The 26,914-nt window shown below is 48.4% G+C and overlaps 1 protein-coding gene across 2 annotated transcripts in view; it reads right to left on the bottom strand.

Moving 5' to 3' along the window:
- Positions 1 to 26,914, bottom strand: part of ASTN2 (astrotactin 2) — a 708,908-nt gene that overhangs the window by 384,124 nt on the left and 297,870 nt on the right. For both annotated transcript variants that reach the window (XM_075015031.1, XM_075015030.1), the window contains exon 7: positions 21,808 to 21,975. In XM_075015031.1, coding sequence (XP_074871132.1) covers positions 21,808 to 21,975 — 168 coding nt within the window. The remainder of the gene's footprint in view (positions 1 to 21,807; positions 21,976 to 26,914) is intronic.

The following is a 26,914-nucleotide window of genomic DNA, read 5'->3' as shown; positions in this document are numbered from 1 at the left end:
ATCGAAAACCAGTTATTTTTCCAAGAGTGCTTAGCACGCAAGTTCTCAGTTGCTGCGTGGATCATTAATTCCTGACGCTTACTACATAACACATACATGTTCTGCAAATGAGCAGCACCTCAAAGTGCTTGCAAAGCAGAGCTGGGGGGATGCAGGGACGTCAGACAGTACTTTGTCTTCAGCTCTTGCCCCTGGAATTACTAGAGCTGTGGCTGAGGTGTCCTATCTGGAGCCACAGGGCTGGAATAGACCTCTATTCTAGGTGTTGGCAGCAAGGCAGCTGTATTTGGTGCCTTTGATTAAAGTGGAGACTGCAGCAGAGAGGTTTACTGTGTCCTCCACTTTGTTAACTATTTGCAACAGCTGGCAGAAACACTGATTTACTGACTCTATTCCCACAGTTCCAACAGCTGAAGGTCACGCTTAAGGGTTTCCCGGAAGGTTTATCTCAGCAAAGTAAAACAGCAAGTGACACCTCCATCCGGCATATTACACTCATTTCAGAGCTGAGATGTACCAGGCAACGAGGGAGACCCAGGAGCCAGGAATCAGACTACTGGGGTCTATCCATTTGGCTGGCTGCAAGACCTGACAAGGCACGTGTGGTCAGATATTCAAAGGAGAAGACCACACGGGGTTTTAATCTCTAAGGCTACGTCTACACGTGAAGCCAACATCGAAATAGCTTATTTCGATGTAGCAACATCGAAATAGGCTATTTCGATGAATAACGTCTACACGTCCTCCAGGGCCGGCAACGTCGATGTTCAACTTCGACGTTGTGCGGCACCACATCGAAATAGGCGCTGCGAGGGTACATCTACACGCCAAAGTAGCACACATCGAAATAAGGGTGCCAGGCACAGCTGCAGACAAAGTCACAGGGTGGACTCAACAGCCAGCTGCTCCCTTAAAGGGCCCCTCCCAGACACACTTGCACTAAACACCACAAGATCCACAGAGCCGACAACGAGTTGCAGACCCTGTGCATGCAGCATGAATCCCCCACTGCAGCAGCAGCAGCCAGAAGCCCTGGGCTAAGGGCTGCTGCACACGGTGACCATAGAGCCCCACACGGGCTGGAGAGACAGCGTCTCTCAACCCCCCAGCTGATGGCTGCCATGGAGGACCCCACAATTTCGACGTTGCGGGACGCGGATCGTCTACACGGTCCCTACTTCGACGTTGAACGTCGAAGTAGGGCGCTATTCCGATCCCCTCATGAGGTTAGCGACTTCGACGTCTCGCCGCCTAACGTCGAAGTTAACTTCGAAATAGCGCCCAACGCGTGTAGCCACGACGGGCGCTATTTCGAAGTTAGTGCCGCTACTTCGAAGTAGCATGCACGTGTAGACACAGCTTAAGTGTCACAATAATAGGAGCTTCTGGTTATGAACTCATGGCAATCAGATCTAACCTGTCCAGGGGGGTGACTTACAAAGGTAGCTAGGTACCTAAGATGCAGGCAAGCCAAGTGAATGAGCACCCAGCTCCCATTGATATGAGACCCTTAGCTGCACCGTTAGACCCTGAAATACTCTGGAAGAACTGGCCCCGCTCCTCTGCCTGGAAAGCTGAGATAACACCCCCCCACAAGCACGTGGTGAGCAGAGCTGATCACAAGAGACTGGGGAGAACGTGGCTGTAGAGTCATCCACCAGAGGGTGCCTACACCCCAACGCTCTGTTCTGAGAGAACCTGTGTTCTCCACCCTTCAGGTACAAACAAGCTCTTCAGACCAACTCAGTGGGAGGCTCCAGCTTTTGCACAGTGAGACAGAGTCAACTCAAAGTCACTCAAAGCCTGCATTAGGCTCATGCACTTGACTAGCATCAGGGACAAAACTCAAGAGCAACAAGTTTCAGGTAGCTTCAGAACCAGTTACAAATATTCTGTGCAACTTGTGCAGAAGCTCAACTAACTCGTGTTTGTGAAGCACTGTGATGCTCTTTGGATATCACACCCTGATGGCGCATCCATACACTCATCTCTAGCCAGTAACAGAGAGAGAGCCGTGCTAGTCTATATACTATCAAAACAAAAAAGCAGTCAAGTAGCACTTTAAAGACTAACAAAATAATTTATTAGGTGAGCTTCCACGGGATAGACCCACGAAAGCTCACCTAATAAATTATTTTGTTAGTCTTTGAAGTGCTACTTGACTGCTTTTTTGTTTTCATCTCTAGCTGTGAACATGCAGTCTCTCCTGCTTTTCCACACCACTAGGGAGAGCGTTACCAGTCTGCCCTGCTGAGCCTAAACCACACAGGGTACAAGTCAGTAAGGGCGTATTGTATCTCCAGTGCATAAACAGAAGCACTAGCAGCAGGCATGTTCGGGATATGCTCCTGGACTATTCTTCACGCTCTGTGACTAGAGAGGTGGGACAGACCCCAGATAACCACACAACCAGAAGCAAGCTGTTTCGTCCTCAGCCAACACACCAGGGCTCCACATCTGTGACTCCCAATGGCACCAGCAGAGAGGAAGTGGGAGTCCTGCAATTTCCAATAAGCACATCATTCAGGTTCAGTGTCAAGCATAATTAACAAGGGAGAACCTAGTGAAGCAGGTTACAGGCACCCCACAGCATTACAAACCCCTGTGGGGCAGAAGGGGTTGCACAAGGAGAGATTCTCCCTCCCAGTTCGTTCTTATGGGTCCAGCTCAGACGCTACAGAGGGGAGACACTACAGAGCTAGCGTGAGGTTGCAGCACCAAGCTCAATCCCCTGGCAGATACCTTAGAGGCCTTAGAAACCAAATGAGACTCACAGGCCTCCCCCAGGTAAGTGCAGGCTGCTCTCCCAGGTTTCTCTCAGCCAGGCTGCTGTCATTCCTCCCTGGGCTGGAGTGAGCCCCCACCCTGGTGACTGTCAGTGGGAACATTCTCTCTCCTTGGCCATCCCCTGGCTCTGGCAAGACCCACTGCTGTACCACCTCTAAACCCATTCTGAGATATGGGCCCCATTCTCCTATGGAACTTATGACCCAAACAGACAAGATAAACAAAGGGTAGGTGGGGAAACGGAGCCCCAGAGATGTGACTTATCCAAGGCCATGCAGCAGATCAGTGGCAGAGAGGCAGGGCAGAACTTAGGCCTGGGTAACAGTCTGCCGTCTTCTCTCCCAGACCTCACTGCTTCCCAGACTGGCAGCAAACTGTGCATGGAGCTGAGACACCACAGAGTTGGGTGCATTCAGAGCCTCTGAAACTGTTTTTTCTGTGCCCAAGCTGCAGCTCCTGCACCCAGCCCTGTCACCCAACTTGGGAAAACTTCACTGCTGACTGTCCCGCCCTGTGTGGCACTGACCTACTTGAGGCCACTCTGCAGCCCCTCTGCCAGTCTCAGCCTGAGGAGAGGCCTCTTTGCCTCAGCCGAGAAGATGAGAGACGGACACCTGCCACCTTCCACTATCTGTGCTGCTTTTCTTTTCCATGGCTGGCAGGCCACAGATGGGTCACCTGATAGTGCACCTGTGTAAAAGGAACCAGCCCAGCAGGCAGCACTCCCCTGGGGGACATCGAGATACAGGTGAAGCTGTGAGCCCCCGCACACCTCTGACAGGACACATGCTGCAGGGGTGGAAACTCCAGCTCTGGCCCAGTTTGTGCAGCTGTCACAATGACCTTTATCAGCTATTTAGGAAAGCTGGGGGCACTGCAGCTCCCGCTGAGGCTGGCAGCTCTACACAGGTGGAAGAGGGCTGTGGCTGTGCATGAGGGAACAAGGAGAAGAGTGACACCTTGTCAAGAACAGGGGAGTCCGTGGGAGTGGAGAGAAGTAACAGGAAATGGTGACCTTCTTTTAGTGCAAAAGTGCCTCTCCTTTTTTTACTGGCAGGAAAGATTTCAGAATTGACATTGAAAAGCATGTTGGCTGCTGACCCATCTCCTCAGCGCAGACTGGGTTTCTGGCCCAGCCAGAGTCAATTTAGGCCCTTGTTCTCTGGTAAACACCAGTTCTGCATCAAGCCTGTCCTTCCTCTGCGCCTCTCTATGCCTAACAGTTCTTTCCCAGTGTTCCCTGAGGGTCCACGCCCTTCTCCACAGCCTGCAACAGAAACCAACCTTCTCCCTGCAACGCTGCCATCAGCTGAGCTCCTTCAGCTTTTATAGAAATCAGGTGCTCCTCTGGCCAGAGCACTTGCAAACTAGCAGGACCCAACTGGTTCTCCACAAGGCTGGCCAGTCCCAGGCCTCCTAGGTCACAGAGGCAGAGCACCTTTTAATTGTGCCCTAAAAGAACACATATCCATTCCCAACACGCCCAGGGCAAAGGACAGTGACTCCTCATGTTGTATCAGAAGTTATAAATATGCAGGAATAAAGATTTCCAAGGCCCCAGCTCCTAGGGCTACAAGACGTGGGATCTGGAGGTCTCTTCTATAGATTTAAAGTTCCAAAATTATCTTGCTGCATTCCCTAAGTTTAGCGACTCTTCTCTCCAAAATGTACTATTAGGTGTCATGCCATGTTAAATCTCCTCCAGTCTGTCACCTTTGTCAGAGCAGCCGTCCAGGAAGAGCTGCTGAGCAAAGGTCTGTCAAAAATTCTCACACCGAAAATTCGGCCTCCTCCCACCAGCACAGCAGAGTAACCCAGTTAGCCCCAATTAGGGTGAGCAACTAACCTGCTGTGATGGTGCTTCTGGGATCCTTTAACCCCTACACGCAGACAAAGGGCTCCAAAATTCTATTTTCCTTCCCTTGTCATTTTTTGCTCTCTGCTCCCTTCGAATCTGGGGGCAAAACAGCACCACTCTGCATTTCACATTTCCAGAACATGCTCATAGTGTTTGAGCTTCAGAGCTGGGCCACTGTTTGCTGATATCTCCTATTCTCAGGCTCAGCCTACACTTCAACTTTAGAACAATCGATCTGTGCTACTACGGGGTGCGAAAAATTCCCATCCCTGGGAACCAAAGATATACTGACCTAACCCCTGATGTAGACACAGCTAGAGCAAGGAAAGGATTCTTCTGCTATACTAACTACCACTGCCTGGGGATGTGGATTAACCACGTGGGTGGAAAACCCTCTTATATTGATGCAGGAAGGCCATTTTCACTGGAAAATCCGTCCACATGGTAAGTGCAGAGATGCAGTCACACTGGAATCACTACCCTCGTGTAGACTTGCTGCACACCAATGTCAAGTGAGGCTGGCATTCGGGCACCATATCTTGCTGAAGCCCTTTTCATCAGGTGCAAGGTTTCTACACAAGGGGTTCTGCACTGGTGAAACTACAGCAATGTGGTTACATATGAGGAAGCTTCTCTAACAAAGACAGTGCTGAAGCTTGATCATGCAAGTTGGATGCCAGGGAAAGATTCTCATTCCCATACATTACAGACTGACCAGCAGGAAGAGGGGGATGTAAGGCACCTTGAGAGGCCATCAACCCCATTCCCTTTCCCTGAGGCAGGACAAAACAGATCTAGATCATCCCCGACAGATGTCTGTCTCAACCACTCTTAAAAATTCCCAGGGGTGGTGATTTTACAGCCTTCCTAGAGAACCTGACCCACTGCTTAACTGCTCCTACACTGAGGAAGTTTTCCCACATCTCTAACCTGAACCTCTCTTGTTTCGGATTAAGCAGGACTTGCTGTCCTGTCTTCAGCGGCCCTGTACAGCAAGTGATCACTGGCCTCATTACAACCCCTTTTTACATATCGGAACATTTATTGGGCATTTTCTCTCCAGACCGAGCACGCTCAGGTCCTACAACCTTCCCTCACAAGTCTGCTTTTCCAAACCTCTTTCTCATTTTTTGTTGCTTTACTCTGGGCTTCCTCCAGTCTGTTCATCACATTAGCAGAGCACGATGCCCGCAGCTTGGGACAGAACTCAAGCAGAGGTGCACCACCTCATTTGCTGGCCTGTGGCTCATTCCCAGGATTTTGTCCCCACTTCCCCCTCTAGGCCAAGAAACCAGAGTCCCGCCCTCCATGGCTTGATATTCCACATTTTCATTCATACATGCTCTCTCCCTCCCGGGCCATATCTATTCCAGCCAATGTGATGGCTTGAGGCAACACTTCCACCCCTTGCTCTTGTCTCCGGCTCTGTGGGTCAGCTCCAATTTGGGCATGGGAGGATATTGGAAAGAGAGTGCTTTAAAAGACATGGATGAACAGAAAGGGGGACAGCCTCAGCCCCAGCAACAAACTCTCCACAGCCAATGAACCAACATGAAAACATCCCTGGAAATATCAGGACCCGTCCCTTCAGCCCTCAATTCCCATCCAATGCCAGCTCCGACCCAGCAGGTCCAGCGGCTCTTCCCCTGCCAAGTGCTGGGCCAAGGTGAGATGGGACTGTTTCTGTGCATTATCAGCTAGTATCTTCAGCACAGCCACCCCACAACCTGCTTCTTCCTTTCCCCTCCCCACACCCTCCTCCTGGCTGCCTGCCACTCCCGAAGAATGGGCGGGGTGGGGAGTGCTGATAGAAAGCCCCATCCGTAATTGGCGGCTCAGGGTCAAGCCTTACTTAGCGCACAGAAGCACCCTTTCAGTGCCCCCATTTCCCAGGCAGAGCATGGCTGACTTCCTCCAGTGTTCGCTCCACTGCCTGCACAAAAGCAGGCACAATGCCCTTCTTTTCTGGGTGAGCTGCCTTGAACAACAGTGACAGAATCTGGATTGAGAGCGGCAGCTACATTCTGTGCTCGCGTTGAACAGACCACGATGGCTTCAGTCACTCCCGGAGAAGACTCTTTGTTGCAGCACGTGGAGGTGATCTTGGGTACCCACAGGGATGGAGGAGGCCAGAGAGCAGTGGGACTGAAGGAAAGGAAATGGAACAGGGGTGCAGGCTGCAATGAGCCCTGGGCTGCCCTCCTCTCCAGTTAGAAAGGCTGCTTGCTGACGGGACAGGTCCCAGCTGGCTCCATGTTCACCAAGAGGATAGCTGGAATGGGCCTTTCTTTGGGACAAGTTAAGGTCATTCAGTGGGCAGAGTCTGAGCCAACAGCAGGAGACTTGCCAGTGTGGTATGAACTGGACAGGGAGCATAGCAGCAAGGATACCTCCACCACACACACTCAGCCTCTGCCCACACTGCTGCTCATTGTAGGCATGCAACAGTCCCCGCTTCATCCCCAGAGGGGTCTAGGTGTGCCCTGACAATCGCCAGAATCTAGCCCTTACTTGTCATGGTTCACCAGTAGCTCTCAGAGCACTTCAAAGAGGAAAGCAGTAGTGTTACCCCCAACTTACAGATGGAGAAACTGAGGCATAGAAAGGGCAAATAACTTGCTTGCAGGTGCTCTGCTAATCAGCAGGGCAGCACCTGACTCCCTCCTTGACGGCCACCCAAACGCTCAGCTTTAACACTGGTTGCCTCTAACCTCCTGTCCACACACTAACTTCTCTCATTCAAGTTAAGGGGTGCTTCAGGCTTGACCTAGCCTGACTGGCTCGTGGGGTTAGAGGCTCCAGAGTTGCAGATGCTGCAGCTAGTGATACTGTGGGGGATACTGAAGTTTTGCGCTGAATCCACAGCTATCCCAATCACACTGTGGAGATCCCATGCGGTTTCACACTGTGGTCACTGTGACTCAAGTTAGGCTTGGTGGAGTGGTGTAACTCTCGGGATGTGTACTCTGCAACCCAGACAGCCCATGTCACTCCACCCAAACGCACACTGCTGGACCTCACCTGCTCACAATAGCAGTGTTGCTGTGGCGGCGTGGCTTAGCTATCCAAGCACTTATCAAGATCGCAGCAGCAGGCTGTCTGGCTCCAACTCTGTTGCTGACTAGCCCTGCAAGTGGTGAGGGGGAGAATTTCCTTCCTCTGCTCTGTACCTTATGGGCTCCCAGCTTAGGGGTCATGAGCATCGCAAGGGACCCTGGGGTTGGGGTATGAAACTACCTGTCCTTCCATGTCGTTCAATGGGCAGGAGACCCCAGTGTGGGATGGGGGGACCCCCTGCTCTACAACATTCGGCCACCTAATGGTTGTCCCCTCATTGTGCCTTTTTTTTCCCCCTTTCGTAGCCATCATCGGTCCAGCTCAGCAGTGGTAGAAGCACCAGCACAGACACACTACTGGGATTTTAATTGCTGGGTCCACTAAAGCAAACTAGCTAAATTTCCAGACCCTGGCACCTCAGATTCACCTGCAGCCTTTCTGGATGAACAGCATGGATGGAGAATGCCACCCAGTGCTCTGAAGGCAAAGCCTGCTGAAGATGAGACTGTGATATACACGTCCACAAGCTTTGTTGCCAAGTTTGCCAGCCACCAGAGAACTTATTAGCTGTGCTGATGAGCAGAAAGTCAAAATCCTCGCCAAATAATTAATACTGCTACCATGGGACAATTGTGGTGAGATCTCAGAGCTCTATCTGCCAGGTAAGGCAAACCAGAGAAATCCAATAGGGAAGAAAGGGACCCTACAAAGAAAAAAGATAATTAAATGCCTGACTTCAGTGAAAAGCTGCTCCTGGCCAAAAGTGCCATCTTCAGAGAGCTCCTGGCCAAGCAAACACAAGCAAGAGACTGTGAACTGCATTCACAGATAATTGCAGCAGCAGTGATGGCTGCAGTAAAGGTTTCCATTCCAGCTGCTGGTTTTCAGCCATTTCTAATTTTCTGGGTTGACATTTTTCCAGGCCTGGTCTCTACCTGATGATGATTTAACAAACACACACACACATATATACTGGTTAGTTATGTATGAAGGAAAAGAATGGTAGAATCACAGATTCCTAGGGCTGGAAGGGACCTGGGGAGGTCATTGAGTCCAGCCCCCTACCTAAAGCAGGATCAACCCCCAACTAAATCGTCCCAGCCAGGGTCCGTGGAATGAAATTAAGGGTCAGCAACCTGTGGCTCCGGAGCTGCATGCAGCTCTTTCAGCAGTGACTTATGGCTCCGGATGCTGCTGCCGCCGACTCCTCTGGCGGCTCCCTACCCTGCTACCGCTGAAATAATGGAACTAAATATAATTGATTTAGTGGCCGACAGGGAGGGAGGGATCCAGCCATTAAAGCAATTACATGTAGTTAAATTATTTCAGTGCAGCAGGGAAGGGAGCTGCCCACGCTGCAGGTAAGGGAAGCGAGCAGGAGAACTGGGAGATGGGTGGCTGAGTCTGCCCCTGCTAAAGCCATGCAGCCCTGCTGAGAAGGAGGAAGAAGAGGGAGAGGCAGTGGCCATGGAGGAGCAATGGCAGCGTGCTCGCAGCTGGAGGAGTTCATCAGCTGAGGCAGGTTAGTCCTGGGGATGAGGGGCAGTTTGGGGCTGAGAGGGGTTAAGCCTGGGGATAGGGGGCAGAGCCTGGGAATGTGGTTCTGCAAAATTCATTCATGTTTAAAAGGGGTCTGTCGCCAAAGAAAATTGGGGACCCCTGTTTAAAACAGCAAGGGTAAAGGGTTGAAGTTTGGCAAGGAAAGCAACCTTCCACAGCAGTAGCTACACCTCTCACGATCCTGACTCAAGACACAAAGGCACGTGCTTAATTTTAAGGACTCACTGCATCTGGCCTATAGTTTCCATTATTGTCTGGCTAAGCTCCAAAAGAGCTTAAAAGCTCCAAAAGTACAACTAATGTGTAGAAGAGTGAAGGGGGATACCACTGGCAGGCATTAAGTCAAAAGAGCAGTGAACGGTCTGGTCTGTGAAGGCACACACCAAGCCAATTAGTGTTCTGCCCAAGTTCTGTCTCATGTGCTCTTTCTTATCTAGGCTAAAAGCTGCACGGCTCTTACAGGTTCACAGCTGAGAGGTAACCTTCTGCAGATCACATAATATTCATCAGGTATTTTGGCTTCGAGACTCCTGCACAAAAACTGTTTGCTATTGTGGATTTTTTTTTCTTTACACAAACTCAAAAAGTCCATTTTGAGAACATGAATGGTGGCATGGTCAAACCCACGCACGGAAGAAATGGAGAAAGCAACGGCAGCATAAATAACCTTAACTCTGTCCCTTTATAAGCGTGCATTTTGACTATGAAGTTTAACCCCGAAGCTAAACTTGCATGGGAGTTAATTACCATGTACTCAGAGTCACAAATGAAGCAAGCTGTGCTGATGGACGGATTCAAAGAAATCAGGTATTACATGGCTACTTACCAAGTTACAAAATAAAGACCTTAGAGAGAAAGGACCTCTTCACATACAAGTCTAAGTCAACAAAGAGACTGGACAGTTGTAACAATGAAAGTAGCAAATGTATACAAGAATAAACAAACCTTATTACATAGTTCAGAAAAACGGCATGGTATTAGATTGCACTACTTGGGATCAAAGGGCAGTTTTAGTACACGCAAAGAGGGAAGGCACTTCAAGACTTTCATGCTCAACTATGCAACCTCTAATTTTTAATAAAGGGTGTTTCTTTTACCATGTCCTTTCTGAGTTTCCTGAAGGCAAGTCCCCAATTTGCTAGAGATGGTACTATGAACTGAGACTACAATGGCGATGGAAACCATTTGGAAGACAGTGGAAACCAATTCCAATACCAATTTTTAAAGAGGCCTCAACACCACCTCTGTTATTTTTGGTGGTGTTATTTAAACCTTCAATCAAATCAGCTCACAGTTTTGCTGATGCAATCAGCTACCCAAATGATGCAATTTAAATGTCTGATTTGTGAAGAGAAAAAAAACATCATGTCCCCTATTAATCCAGGTTGCTTTCCATCTCATTTATATCATTGCACTGGTAAATCTGCCAGATGAAAATTAATATTTTAGCATTTGGCTTGACAGGACCAGTTTTCCAGAAGGCCTCCTAAGCTGTGCCACAACATGTGGGAGCGAATTAGTTATGTGCACACAAAGCAGGTAATTGTGCACATGAACAAGTATTTGAAATGCCACAGAGAAGGAGAAAAAAAGACACCTTGTAACGTAGCCAGTGCTGACAAAAGAAGCTAGTGAAAAGGCAACCCCTTGCTGATTTTACAAGAAGGCATCAGAGTGTGTGGTATAAGCAGCAGCTGTGTTATGCACACGAGAAACAGAAAAAGATGGCAGTGTCAGCTCCAACCCACAGCAGAATCCCTCCTGAGCTCAGCTCGCGAAGGGCAACAATGAAGTCCCAAGCCCGGCATGGCTTGTGCTTTCTTGGTACTCTCTGCAGCCAGACCTGCCAGCAGCGCAGCTGTGCTCGCTGTTGTACATTTCACAGCAGGTCCCATGGAACGAACTGGCTGCTGGAGAAGGAGGCCAGAATCAGCCCAACTAAGCCCTGTTGGTGAGTGACAAGACGACCCAAAACCGGCCAGCACATCACAGCTATACAGCACCCCCAGCCCTTTGAAAAACAGCCTGAGTCCCCCTACATGGCATTACCCCAGAGAAAGAGAAGACAAATCCCTCAGCTCGCACCCTCAATGTCAGATTGATGGTAGAAACCATCTCCCTTAACCCTAGGGCACCGTAATGCTTGGGAGCAGGGGACTGATTTGTGTGAGCTGTGCTGTAGCCATGGCCCAGAGGACCCCATTCGGTTTGGTGCTGTATGAACACGGAAAGGAGAGTCCCCACCTCAAAAAAGAGATTAGGAACTCAAAATGCAGTGGTGAGGATGTAAGGGGATTGCTGCTCTTTGCTCCAGGGACTGGCAGACCTGCTCATTCCCATGTCACAGGCCCCTCATACTGGCACAGCCAAAGGAGGTTCCCTTTAGCTCATATGAAAGAGACCTGCACTTCCGGAGCAGAAAGGATGATTCTTAACCCTGACTATGATTGTGACACTGACCCTTCTATCCCCCATCCAGGCTTCACCCAATACCTATAGCAGGAGTTCTGGATTCCAGCCTCAGTTTTGTCACTGATTTCCTCTAGATCCTTTGGACAAACCCACTGCCTCAGTTTGCCCACCTGTAAAATAGGGATAATAACGCCAAGCCCCCTTGCAGGAAAGAAGCTTAACTAAAGCCTGTGAAGCGCTTTTTAAACCCTCAGAGCAGAAAGGTTATGCCAGGGCAAGGGGTTGCTCTGGGCGTGAGAGGCTTCTAGCAAACCACCCCCTGGGTCCAGCAAGTTTATAAAGCCCCTCATCTGAAAGGGATGAAAAGAGGCACATTTGCTATTACACAGCAGGATCCCAGGACTTACTTTCTTAAAATGGCTCGACGACTGGGCCCAACAGGTAGTGGTCAATGGTTTGGTATCAGGATGGCAGTTGGTTTCAAGCAAAGTACCCCAAGGCTTGGTTCTGGGGCCAGTGTTGTTCAACGTTTTTATTAATCACCTGGATGAGGAACTGGATTGCACCCTCAGCAAGTTTGTGGATAACATCAAGCAGAGATGAGGAGAGGTAGACAAGCTGGAGGGTAGAGATAGGATCCAGAGGGACCTGGATGAATTGGAGGATTGGGCCAAAAGAAATCTGATGCAGTTCAACAAGGAGAAGTGTAGAGTCCTGAACTTGGGACGGAAGAATCCAAAGCATTGTTATAGGCTGGAGACCGACTGGCTCAGCAGCAGCACAACGGAAAGGGACCTAGGTATTACCGTGGATGAAAGTCTGCATATGAGTAAACAGTGTGTCCTTGTAGCCAAGAAGGCCAACGACATATTGGGCTGCATTAGGAGGAATATTTTGAGCAGATCTAGAGACGTTGTTGTTCCTCTCTATTCGGCACTGGTGAAGCCACATCTGGAGAATTCTATCTAGTTTTGACCCCCCCAGTATAGAAAGGATGTGGATGTGCTGGAGCAGGCTCAGCAGAGGGCAATGAAAATGATTAAGGGGCTGGAGCACATGACCTATGAGGATAGGCTGAGGGATCTGGGCCTCTTCAGTTTGCAGAAGAGAAGACTGAGGGGTGATTTAATAGCAGCCTTCAGATTCCTGAACAGGTGCTCTAAAAAGGATGGAGAAAAACTGTTCTCAGTGGTGATGGATGGCAGAACAAGGGGTAATGGTCTGAAATAACAGAAGGAGAGGAGTAGGTTGGATATCAGAAGAAACTACTTCACTAGGCAGGTGGTGAAGCACTGGAATGCGCTACCAAGACAGGTGGTGGAATCTCCATCCCTAGAGGTTTTTAAGTCCTGGCTTGACAAGGTCCTGGCTGGGATGATTTAGTTAGGATTGATTCTGCTTGAAGCAGGGGGCTGGACTCGATGACCTCCTGAGGTCCTTTCCAGCCCTATGATTCTATGAAAATGAAAATGCTGCTAAAAAACAATAAACCGGTTCTTTTCTCAACCACCCCTCCCGAAAGACGTCCCTAGCACAGAGCTTTCCTGCTGAGCAGGGCTACATCTACACGTGAAGCCTACATCGAAATAGGCTATTTCGATGAGTGACGTCTACACGTCCTCCAGGGCTGGCAACGTCGATGTTCAACTTCGACGTTGCGCGGTACCACATCGAAATAGGCGCTGCGAGGGAACGTCTACATGCCAAAGTAGCACACATTGAAATAAGGGCGCCAGGCACAGCTGCAGACAGGGTCACAGGGCGGACTCAACAGCAAGCCGCTCCCTTAAAGAGCCCCTCCCAGACACAGTTGCACTAAACAACACAAAATACACAGAGCTGACAACTGGTTGCAGACCCTGTGCCTGCAGCATGGATCCCCAGCTGCCGCAGCAGCAGCCAGAAGCCCTGGGCTAAGGGCTGCTGCACACGGTGACCATAGAGCCCCGCAGGGGCTCGAGAGAGAGTGTCTCTCAACCCCTCAGCTGATGGTCGCCATGGCGGACCCCGCTATTTCGAAGTTGCGGGACGCGCAACGACTACACGGTCCCTACTTCGACGTTGAACGTCAAAGTAGGGCACTATTCCTATCTCCTCATGAGGTTAGCGACTTCGACGTCTCGCCGCCTAACGTCGAAGTTAACTTCGAAATAGTGCCCGGCGCGTGTAGCTGTGACGGGCGCTATTTCGAAGTTAGTGCTGCTACTTCGAAGTAGCGTCCACGTGTAGACATGGCTTAGCTGTCCCCGACTGTCACCAGTGCCGAGAGCCTCTGACTGTCTTGGTCTCAACACTGCAGGTTTTCAGAGGGTGAGAGTTCAGAGATCACTCACTCTGCAGAGTCACAGGGCCAGACTGCCTAAATCACTAGTTCCATTTTCAAAAATTGGTCAGTCTGTTCCAACCCTCAGCCCTCTATCCCAGCCTGTCAGCTGGCCTGAGGAGAAGATGGGGTCTGCTTTGTAATTTTTGCTCTCGATCTACCCTTGCTGGGGATTAGGAGGGAACCAGGAGAGAGGAGCTTAAGGAAAAGAATATGCAGGTTCAGCTTAATGATGCTCCTTGACTCACCTCCCCGCAGCCTGTGTGATGTAATTTGTGACCGACCCTTTCCAAAACCCCAGAGAGACAGAACATATGTGCTGCAATAATCAGGCATAGTGGGCTGAGCTGAGAACAGCAGGACAGGCGTAAGAATAGAACTCTTCTGCCTGGCAGGTCCTGGGGCTCAGACACTTTGTGTGCCAGGGCTGCTTCCTTGCTCTGACTGATCTAGCTGCTCCCCACCCCTTCCTAAGCTCCCTGCAGTTCGACTTGGCATTCCAGGTGAAGGCTGAGCTCCTCCTCTGCTTGCAGAGTGTGGCCCTGCCAGTGACCTTTATCCAATTTACTTCTCAACCAGATCAGCACAGTCCAGAACAGCCGACCTTTGGATCAGAAAGGGGCCCAATAAGCCCATCCCCCTTCGTGGGTTCCTATCGTGAGGCAGCCAGCAAAGGTGCAGCACAGCTTATTAAAGGAGCTGAGCTTCTTGGGGGACAACACTGCAGTGCACCCCAGAGCCAGCCTTGCTCCATTTCCTCTGAGTTTAGTCATCCTCTGCTAACGCGCCTGCAAGATGACCCAGCTGTTTGCACAAGCAACAGAAACGTGGGCTGCAGCCGTTTTACAGACGTGGCAAGCAGCTGCCCTCTCCTCACCAAGAGAGAATTAAACCAGGCCTTTCAGTGCCCAGGACAGCATGGGCTTGCAAGCAGAGCTGCAGGGCTCGTTCTGAGTGGGTAATTGCATTCTACCGCCATCCTTTCTCCCGCAGTTTCAGATGGATGAAGAATTCTTTACTTTCTTCTCTGAATTGCAGTGTAGTTACACTGAGCTGCCTCCTGCCCCAGAGGTGACTGTGCTTTCTGACAGCTGAAATGATCTCTCTATATAGTTTATAAAGAACTTTGAAATATTTGGAGAAAAACCTTCTATGTACACAGCAATTCTCCTTGCTGGGATTGTTCTTCCCTTTTTCCTCGGAGTCTAGGTGATACTAAGGGTCTGTCTACACAGGAAATTGACAATAACCATAATGGACATATTATCCTACTAGCGCTACACTTATTAGCTTCCCCCTGCAGACAAGCCCTGAGAAAGAGAGAAAGAAAAAAAAAATTTTTTTGAAGGGAACAAAATATCTTCCAAACTACTCCTGGGTGCAGATATTTGACCAGCTCTTGAGAATGCAAACCAGCTTTTAATGTCTCAACTGTCTGATCGTAAAGGAGTGAGAGGAAGGCCAGGCAGTGCAGGGGCTATATAGAGCCTGTTTGCCCAATCAGCCCCACCCAGTTTCACCTACAGCCAGCGTCAGGCCTGGAGGCAGGATAAAAGGAGAAAAGCTAACCCAGTTTGGGGCTGACCAGCCAAGAGGCAGGAGGTGCCTCTGACACTCACGGGGCCTGAGCCAGAGCTGCGGCTGGGCTGGCTGCCAGAGGATGCAGCCTCCAAACCCCTCCTCCAGGCTAAAAGAGGGCAAATCCCAAGGAACCTTCCCCCTAAGGAGGGGGAACTAAACTCTCGGGGCCATGCCCCAAACTAATACTACAGCCTCTAAGATGTGGTCTGAAGGCCTATACCTTAGACCTCTAGGCCCTGCAGGGGCCTAGCCACAAGGCCACCCTGCCACTAGTGGAACCCTTTACACTCATGTTTTATTAGTGCAAGTCCCTCTTCCCTTGGGGACTCCTCTCTCCAATCATCTGGACCAGGAAAAAGCATCTCCCAGAACCAAGATGGTGTTTGAATCTCCACCACCACAGCACCACTCAGCTGGGTGGAGTGGCAGCTCCCTGAGCCAAGGAAATCAGCTTCAGCCCATGCCTCTGCCCTGTTCACCACTGGGTCAATTGGTGGAACTGCTCTTCCACATCCAAAACGGGGCTGCTCTGGTGCCCCAAATGGCACAGTCTGACAGCTGTGGTAGAGCACTGGAAAGTGTCCTTCATTGAGGACTAGGAAGCTAACATAAGGTCTGGTGTCCCCACCTAAAATTTGTCCCTCATGCAGCTGCCAAGCAGCACTATCCTCATACCATCACTCTGTATCTGGTGCACATGCCTCCTGCTGCAGTCATTGCAAAAAGACAGAAAGGACAGGAACTGCACCAGCCTTGATGACAGCTAGAAACAACTCTGCTTGGAAGGGAAAGAGCCTGGTGTTGGTGCAGGAGGGCTGTCTCAGCTGGAAGATAGAGGATGCGGAAGAGTGTCCACAGCCTTAAGTGTTGGGAGAGTTGAAAATTCAGCCCCTTTTTGCCTTGCAGGCTGCTGGGTGGTAAGCGCATTCCAGAGCCTGATGGAATCTCAGAAAGGTTTTCACAACCCGAAACTGTTCCTCTTCAAATCCAACCAGCAGGAGTTTGAAAACACAGCCCCACCCTGCTGCTGGGGATATGGGACTCTCCCTGGTACTGGCTAAACAACCATGGCAAAAGAGGAGTTCTGACAGCCAAAGGTTATCACATCCAAGCTACTTCTCTTCTGGGAGGCAAGGGCATTTGCATGCTTTTTAGTCTCAGCTGCACACAGGGAGTTCCATCACTGCTAAGGCCACTTCTCTCCAGTCAGCCAGGGAAGCATCCCGGGGAGAGGCACGGGAAACGGTAACTCTCCCTGACCCCTGCAGAAGGCACCAAGGGCTCTCATCAGAAAACCAATCACAGCCACAGAGCCATCTTCACATGCAAAGCCCTGCTCCCTCATTACCAGCGCTGGCAGCAGAGATGTCAGTGGAAAGTGACCTGATAGGGAGCTTTCTGCCGGCCACAACCATTAGTATATTTGCTCACAAGTTTTATATTCAGCTTCTCTCCTTTTTTGCTGGTTGTATAGTTACTTTATTTTCAATTCCTTGCTAGCTACAGGCTCTGGGGACAAGACCCTCACAGCTGCAATGAGAGGCCTAAGGACACAGAAGACAAATGCAAAGGGCTTATAGATTCCATAGCACATCCAAACTGTGACTCTGACACCCATGATGTGACTATACCCTGTAGGGGAAGAATATTTAGCTGACCAATAATTCAAGGGCAGACTGAATTCCTGAAATGGGGTGACACATCTTCCACGAATGCCCCCTTTGATTGGGTGTTTGCTTGAGCTGCCTCGAATCAAAGCCTCATTGGCTACTCAGCCCTTCAGCAGAGTCACACTCTGTGTGCATCAAACAAACCCCCTTCCAGGTAATACACTTAACAGTGGCCCATCTCGGTGCACTCTGCAGTGCCCTTCCAGTCCATTTCCCACTTGGACAGGCAGTGGTGCCTCCAGGGCTCCCCCTCCTGCAGACAGAGTCTTCACCTTTACCTCAGGGTAAAGGCCATAGACCACCAGCATCTATCTATAGACCACAGTTGCTCACCAGCTCTCCATGCTGCAGGCTATTCCATTGGGCAGCCAGTCACCCCCGTCCTCCTGTGGCACTGAGCTGACTCTGGTCCTGCAGCTTACTTACAGACCTTCCCAGCCTCTGATTGGCTGCTTCCTCCTGTGGACCCTCTCGCCTCCCTTAGAGGACATCTCTATGGTTTATTGAGACAGAATGTGGAAGGTCACAAGCCTCCAGCAAAGCCTAGACTGCTCTGTCACACTCCCCTGTCTCCCAATGTCACACTGGAGAGCTGTCTAGCACAGTAGAGTCATCAATGAACTAAGAACATAAGAACATAAGAACATAAGAATGGCCATACTGGGTCAGACCAAAGGTCCATCAAGCCCAGCATCCCATCTGCCGACGGTGGCCAATGCCAGGTGCCCCAGAGAAGGAGAACAGAAGACAATGATCAAGTGATTTATCTCCTGCCATCCATCTCCTGCCCTTGTTATGAAGGCTAGGGCACCATACTTTATCCCTGGCTAATAGCCATTTATGGACCTAACCTGCAAAAATTTATCAAGCTCTTTTTTAAACCCTAATAGAGTCCTGGCCTTCACAGCCTCCTCGGGCAAGGAGTTCCACAGGTTGACTGTGCGCTGTGTGAAGAAAAATTTCCTTTTATTAGTTTTGAACCTACTACCCATCAATTTCATTTGGTGTCCCCTAGTTCTTGTATTATGGGAAAAGGTAAATCATTTTTCTATATTCACTTTCTCCACACCATTCATGATTTTATATACCTCTATCATATCGCCCCTCAATCGCCTCTTTTCCAAACTGAAAAGTCCCAGTCTCTCTAGCCTCTCCCCATATGGGACCCTTTCCAAGCCCCTAATCATCTTAGTCGCCCTTTTCTGAACCTTTTCTAATGCCAATATATCTTTTTTGAGGTGAGGAGACCACATCTGCACGCAGTACTCGAGATGTGGGCGTACCATAGTTTTATATAGGGGAAGTATGATATCTTTTGTCTTATTATCGATCCCTTTTTTAATAATTCCTAACATCCTATTTGCCTTACTAACTGCCGCCGCACACTGCGTGGATGTCTTCAGAGAACTATCCACTATAACTCCAAGATCCCTTTCCTGATCTGTCGTAGCTAAATTTGACCCCATCATGTAGTACGTGTAATTTGGGTTATTTTTTCCAACATGCATTACCTTACACTTACCCACATTAAATTTCATTTGCCATTTTGCTGCCCAATCACTCAGTTTGCTGAGATCTTTTTGTAGTTCTTCACAATCCCTTTTGCTTTTGACTGTCCTGAACAACTTGGTGTCATCTGCAAACTTTGCCACCTCACTGCTTACCTCATTTTCTAGATCATTGATGAACAAGTTGAACAGGATCGGTCCCAGGACTGAGCCCTGGGGAACACCACTAGTTACCCCCCTCCATTGTGAAAATTTACCATTTATTCCCACCCTTTGTTTTCTGTCTTTTAACCAATTCCCGATCCATGAAAGGACCTTTCCTCCTATCCCATGACCACCTAATTTACATAAAAGCCTTTGGTGTGGGACCGTGTCAAAGGCTTTCTGGAAATCTAGGTATATTATGTCCACTGGGTGCCCCTTGTCCGCATGTTTATTAACCCCTTCAAAGAATTCTAATAGATTAGACAGACACGACTTCCCCCTGCAGAAACCATGCTGACTTTTGCCCAACAATTCGTGCTCTTCTATGTGCCTTGCAATTTTACTCTTTACTAGTGTTTCTACTAATTTGCCTGGTACTGATGTTAAACTTATCGGTCTATAATTGCCAGGATCTCCTCTAGAGCCTTTTTTAAATATTGGTGTTATATTGGCCGTCTTCCAGTCATTTGGTACCAAAGTGGATTTAAAGGATAGGTTACAAACCACTGTTAATAACTCCGCAATTTCACATTTGAGTTCTTTCAGAACCCTTGGGTGAATGCCGTCTGGTCCTGGAGACTTGTTACTATTCAGCTTATCAATTAATTCCAAAACCTCCTCTAATGTCACTTCAATCTGAGTGAGTTCCTCAGATTTGTTGCCTAAAAAGGCTGGCTCAGATTTAGGAACCTCTGTAACATCTTCAGCCATGAAGACTGAAGCAAAGAAATCATTTAATCGCTCCGCAATGGCACTGTCTTCCTTGATCGCTCCTTTTATATCTTTATCATCCAAGGGCCCCACTGCTTTTTTAGCAGGCTTCCTGCTTCTAATGTATTTAAAAAACATTTTACTATTGTTTTTTGAATTTTTGGCTAGCTGTTCCTCAAACTCTTTTTTGGCTTTTCTTACTACATTATGACAGTTAATTTGGGAGTGTTTATGTTCCTTTCTATTTTCCTCACTAGGATTTGACTTCCACTTTTTAAAAGCTGCCCTTTTCTCTCTCACTGCCATTTTAACATGGCTGTTTAGCCATGGTGGTTCTTTGTTAGGTCTCTTACTGTGTTTTTTTATTTGGGGTATACATTTAAGTTGGGCCTCTAGTATGGTGTCTTTAAACAGTTTCCATGCAGCTTCCAGGGATTTTAGTTTAATTACTCTACCTTTTAGTTTCTGTTTAACTAGCTTCCTCATTTTAGTGTAATTCCCCTTTTTGAAATTAAATGCCAGAGTGTTTGACCGCTGTGGTGTTCTTCCCAACACAGGAATATTAAAAGTTATTATATTGTGGTCACTATTTCCAAGCGGTCCAGTAACAGTTACCTCTTGGACCAGATCCTGCGTTCCAGTCAAGACTAGATCGAGAATCGACTCTCCCCTTGTGGGTTCCTGTACTAGCTGCTCCAAGAAGCAGTCATTTAAGGCATCAAGAAATTTAATCTCTGAATCCCGTCCTGAGGTGACATGCACCCAATCAATATGGGGATAATTGAAATCTCCTATTATTACTGTGTTTTTTATTTTGATAGCCTCTCTAATCTCCCTCATCATTTCAGCATCACTATCACTGTCCTGGTTAGGTGGTCGGTAATATATTCCTAATGCCATATTCATATTAGAGGAATGAATTGTTATCCATAATGATTCTATGGAACATTTTGATTCCTTTAGGATTTTTACTTCATTTGATTCTATATTATCCTTCACATATAGTACCACTCCGCCACCCGCACGACCTGTTTTGTCTTTCCGATATAATTTATATCCCGGTATGATAGTGTCCCACTGATTTTCCTCATTCCACCATGTTTCTGAGATGCCTATTATGTCAACTTCCTCCTTTGATATGAGGTACTCCAGTTCACCCATCTTATTAGACAGACTCCTAGCATTAGTGTAAAAGCATGTTAGAAAACTACCACTATTTATATGTCCGCCTTTCACAGACGCGTTGGATTTTTTTATGCACGATTGTTTCACATCTGATCTTGCCCATATATTATTTCCCACGTTCCCTATCTGACTAACTTCTAGGGAATCCCTGTCTATGGAGCCTCGTGTAAGAGAAGTCTCCGTCCGATCCAGGTGCTCCCCCGCACCAATCGGCTTTCCCCCACCTCTTAGTTTAAAAACTGCTCTAAGACCTTTTTAATGTTTAATGCCAGAAGTCTGGATCCACCTTGATTTAGGTGGAGCCCATCATTCCTGTATAGGCTCCCCCTACCCCAAAAGTGTCCCCAGTTCCTAATAAATCTAAACCCCTCTTCCCTACACCATCGTCTCATCCACGCACTGAGACTCTGAAGTTCTGCCTGTCTATCTGGCCCTGCGCGTGGAACTGGAAGCATTTCAGAGAATGCCACCAAAGATGTTCTGGATTTCAGTCTCTTTCCTAGTAACCTAAATTTGGCCTCCAGAACATCTCTTCTACCCTTCCCTATGTCATTGGTACCAACATGTACCACGACGACCGGCTCCTCCCCAGCACTGCCCATAAGTCTGTCTAGATGCCTCGAGAGATCCGCAACCTCGCAACCTCGAGAGATCCGCAACTACCACAGTACAAATCACTGGACCATTTCTAGGTTAGGAAAGACAGTGCTCCTCCCCACCTTCTAATTCCACGTTGGAGAGCAGCATGGGGGACATTGCTAAATTACATCACCATGGCAGGCCAGTGCCTTGCAGTTCAATGCTAAAAGGAGAGTAGGTGGAAGGACTGCACCTCCATCAGCACAGATACTCTTAAAGCCAAGCAAACATCTAGGGAGGCAGAGACTGTTTCAGAACATGTAGACACCTCCAACAAGTCCCCAAATTTCTTGCCTGCCTCTTGCCACTTACCCGTCTCTGGATCGCACAGCTGCTCACAGGCATCGGTGGTCCTCTGCCCACAGAGATCCCTCACCCAGGGGGAGGTGGCATTAATCTGATAGTAAAGGGAGAGCTTGGCTGGATTTAACCAGTCAGAGATGTCCAGGTAGCTTCCCTCGCTCACAACAAAACTGCTTCCTGTAAGGGGGGAAAAACAGGAAAGGGGCAGTTTGTTAGTTAGGTGTAATCAGGACTCCAAGCACCTGAGGAGAGCTCGAGAAGGTCAGAGCAAAACAGGACATACACCTCAAACCAAGCCCCTAACAGGGTAAAGAACCATCTTAAGATCACACAGCTCCTCTTTCTACTTCCCTCTTGGCCTATCTAGGCTATGCAGAAAGCCAAACTCTTGCCAATCTCAAATTGAGTGCATCAGAGGCAACTGTGCTGAGCAGCCTGCCCTAGGATGCTCTGGAGTTACTGTTCCCCAGTGTACTAGCGGTATTGCTGCCAGGAAGTGAGCATTATTCCTTTGCTCTGTCTTCTTGATTGTCAACAGACTCCCAAGCCACTTAGAGCCCTGATGAAGAATAGTCACAGAGAAGCTCACCTGGGGGCTAAGAGGTGGAAGGAGTATGGAACTGTGGAGGTTGCCCTGCTCTTTTATTGGTTACTTTGCCCTTCCCACCCCTGTTCTGCTTCCTTCCACCCTGCTTGCTGAAAGGAACTATTTGCCCCAATATCAGGGCATTCATTTTATCAGGGTTTGCAGATGCTCAGGTGGGATGATCTACAAACAGGGTGTTGGGGTTTCATTTAACTGCATCAGCCCTCTCACCAAGCTGCTTTCCGCCACCCAAAATAGTGCTCTGCAGTGGAACACCCTGAGAGCCCCTGCATGCTCAGTTCACATTTGTAGGAGTTTGCCTCGAAGAGGAAGATGGGCCCAGCTTGTGTGACACTAGGCTTGGGCTCAGCAAATCTGCATTCCCTAAGTGAGTCTGTCACACTCCATGTGACCCTGGTTTAATTTGTTCTGCAGCTCCCACTCCGTAAAATGGGGCAAACACATCCCCATATCACAGATGGGTGTCTCTGACAGCAGAACACACCACCTCGTGATTCAAGAGGCATGAACCGGCCCCCTATAACACTTCCCCTAAAGGGGAGCTCCATGGAGCTTGGAAGCTGGTCCAGTGAAAAATGTTCCCTTACCCACCTTGTCTTTCTTACTTCCCTTCATGAGCAGTCGTGTCTCCTAGAACTCCCTTCCTCCAGGAGGTCAGTGACTCAGAAGTAAAGTCCTGACAAAACTCTTGCTCTAAGAAATTTAAAAATGTGTGAAATGTATTCCTCCCTCCCCTGCCTTATGGGAAAACACACCACCTAATTAGACAAATAGATTTTCAGTTCAGACCAATCATTTCCTTATCTAATATCTGAAGCCCAACATCACTATGGGGATTTCTCAGACACAGAGGTCCTCATTAACGCTGATCTTCAATTACATTGATTATAAGACCGCGACTATAATAGTGCTGCATAGATCAGAGGTGAGTCAGGGAATCCTGGCCATTAAAAGGAGCATTTTGTGAAGTAATGGGTATAGAAGCCACTAAAAGTGGGGCACGGAGGCCAGTGAGAGAAGACACCTTTAGAGAAGAACAGATGAAACAGATTTACTTTGTGGATGACAAGAAAGACCTGGAACTAATTTGCGTCTGTCTTTAGAATTCCAGGTCTCAATATAACCTTTAAAATAGAGGATTCAGAACCTTGAGCCTTGTCAGCCGCTGAATTTATCCCTTTGCAGCATGGAAAACTCACAAGACTTAATAAAGGATTCAGCCTTTAATTTCCGAAAATACTTTGTGATGTTTTCATCTCATATCTCCCATTAGCACCAATGGAAGCAAAGTGATTAACAAACCCCATCAGGATAAGAACCACCAGATCTGCATCTGTTTGAAAATTAAAACTTAACTGCCATGTAAATGAGGATATCAAGGCCTGGCGAGAAAGAAACCTCTCATCTACTCTCCTCTGGCCTCACCAACCCAAGATTTATAAAGCAGGTGGCTCAATGCAGGTGCTTGAATGAGCAGCCTGGGAAAATCCAACAAGAAATAAGTGTTGAGTTCTCAGCAATTCCCGCGGATTTCAGTGGGAGCCAGCAGGAGGATCAGCAGTTACGAAGAGCCCCTCACTTCTTTAGGTGGCTATATTTGCCTAGTGAACATTTACACAATCTACACATGTGTGTCTGCATGTGCACAAGCAAGTGTGCACACATGAATGTGTTCACACACATACACTTTATATATTCATGTATGCAATAGGCATATTAAAAAAAGTTGGTCCTTATTCTTATTATATTTAAAGCGATGGTAATGGCAGCTTTGAGATCTACACAGGTCTGTTTCATGAGGTCACCTGTACAGACGATGCCCTCTCCTAACCCAAATGGCTGAGCAATCACATGGGCCCGCACACTACATCAAATTGACGCTTTTACCAAATACGTGATTTTAAATGAGGCCAACCCCAAACTGATAGAAACAAAGTGGGCAATAAACAATAAGGGCCAAACTAATCAAGAAGCAAAACAAACAGCAAGGCATAAAGCCAGATGCAAAAAACCAAAAGAATATTCAAAGGGATAGCAGCATACACCCATGTACTGGGGATGGTGAAACAGGCTGAAATTGGAGCAAGATATCCAAAACTTCAGGCTCCTTTGAAAAGCCCAGCTGGAAAAGGCAGGCTTGCTGTTGAGAGGGAAGTAAAAAGAGAGGAGAAGTGTCTGCAAATCCTATACATAGCAACACTTCAACATGCCACTAACAGGGAATTCCAATAGCCCTTTGGACTTGCAGAATTCAGGCCAAATGTCCACGTAAACTAGATCGCTTCTCTCAAACTCCACAAGATGCACCCCCTAGCTGAGGCCCAAAGTATCCAGTATCAGTGAGAGTGATGGGTGCAGGTTATCAAACAGGACTCCATCTAGGACCATAGAGATCAGCCCACCACTGCAAAGCACAAAGTAGACTAGCGGATGTCTGGATGCAGTGTAGACCATAGCAAGCTACTGCTGGAGAAATCACATCTGGAGTCCTGAACAGCACATGATGTGTATGCAGGCTGCTGTGTGTCCCAGCAGTTGCAAGCAGTCCCTGGCCATTGAGAGTGAAAAGACGGAGATGCCAGTGATGAGACCTCCCATTGCCCAGAACCTTTTGCATGGCAGAATATCTCTCACCCGATGGAGTCAAGTATTGCACCAATAAACTCTGTCCTTTACATGGGGACTAGTGTTGATTTTTTTTTTGTCTTTTACTAACAGGCTTAATCTCCTGCACATGAACAGCAGTGTAATAGTGGTGTTCTTGACCTGGGACCTGGACCAATCCTTGATTAACCAGTCATTAAGGTACAGATAAATGAGGGTACCATGATGCCTGAGATAAGCCAACATCACTGAGAAGCATTTTGTGAACACTCCTGGCACCATTGCCAGGGTCCAAAGGTAACACTGCAAACAGGTAATACTCCAGTCCCAGCATGAAATGGCGAAAATGCCTGCGTCCTTGAAAGGTCACTATACGAAAGTAAAATTTGAGAAGCAAAATGTACTTTTAAAATGTTGTATGTAGAGGGATAGGAGAGGGCTAGTCAGGGGTGAATGGATGGCTGTTACCCAGAGGGGAGAAGTTAATCCTTGTTTATAAGGATTAAAATAGTAGTTTTCCACAGACATGTCAATGTGGGTTTTTTTTAACCCAAATACCCATGTTTGCACACCTACTTGTTTGTTTTAACCATCGTATAGAACTCCATAGCAGGGCCTTTGCCATAAGGGCAGAAGCCATAAGAAAGGGGTTTAGTATGATCTGCCGCGTCCTTCAAGTTGAGGGCAGCATACCAGTCTCCTGCGTCCAGGAAGGGGATGATGGAGGCCAGGAAGACCATACGGAACTTCACCTTCTTGAGATACTTGTTGATGTCTTGCAAGTCTAAGATGGGTCTTATGTCCCCCTTGGTCTTTGTGAGTAGCAAATAATGGAAGTAAAAACTCCTTGTCTCATATGTCTAGGAGGACATCTTCCATGGTCTCTGCCTGCAGCAGGGTTTGTACCTCCTGTTGCAGTAGACTCATGGAGAGGGTCCATGAAGAGGGCCAGGGAGGGAGAGTGGGTATGGGGGAGTCCAAACAAATTGAAAGGTATCACAGGACCAGGAGGTCTAAGGTTATAAACACCCAGGCTGGGAAGGGAAAAAGCCAACTGAAAAAAAGGAGCGGGACAGGCTTCAAGACAATAGCTGTGATGTCACCTTTGGGACACACCTCGAAATGCCCGCTTTGAGCTGGGCTGCAGGCAGAAGAACCCATCTGTACTAAGGTAGAGGACTATTGTCCCTGGCAGTGCTGGTAGTATTCTCCCTTCTGTCGGAAGGGCTCCTACCTACTCTAGCCAAGCTGTTGTGGCTGCAGCTTGAACCACTTTGCTGCCCCAGGATGTACAGTCCCAGGGTCCTAAGCATGGCACACAAATCCTTCAGCCCGTTCAGCGCATCATCGTTTTTCATAAGACCAAGGCCTGGGCTTTGAAGGAGAGGTCCTGAAGGGAATTCTGAACCTCCACCAACAGGACCCAGAATGGAAGTCACAACACCCTCCTCATAGCAATGGCCAAGGACATTGTTTGCACCACAGAGTCAGCAGCATTCAAACCAGCTTGCAGGGCTGCCCCGGCCCTCTTCCTGGATGGTCTGGGGTGCTTTCCTGCAGTCCTTTGGAGGGAATCAGCAAACTTGGCCACACATTCCCATGTGCTGAGGTCATATTGGCTTAATAGGGCCTGGTGATTCACCACCCTCAGCTATAAGACCTAGTGATGAATAAACCTTCCTTCTAAAGAGGTCTAGACCCTTTGTCCCTCTGTTGTCCCACTGTAGGAGTGGCACCTGGTTGCCCTTTCCTTTCTCTCTTGTTAACAGCAGAGACCACTAAAGAGTTCAAGGCAGGATGGGTATATAGCTGTCATACCTTTTTGTGGGCATTTAATATTTGTGCTCCAAGATTGGGGGTAGTGAAGAGGGTTTCTGCTCAAGGGCCTTGGTGACCTTAGCCACA

The sequence above is a fragment of the Carettochelys insculpta genome, chromosome 21 (genome assembly GCF_033958435.1).
Source record: "Carettochelys insculpta isolate YL-2023 chromosome 21, ASM3395843v1, whole genome shotgun sequence".
NCBI lineage: Eukaryota > Metazoa > Chordata > Testudines > Carettochelyidae > Carettochelys > Carettochelys insculpta.
This window is presented reverse-complemented; position numbering and strand designations above follow the sequence as displayed.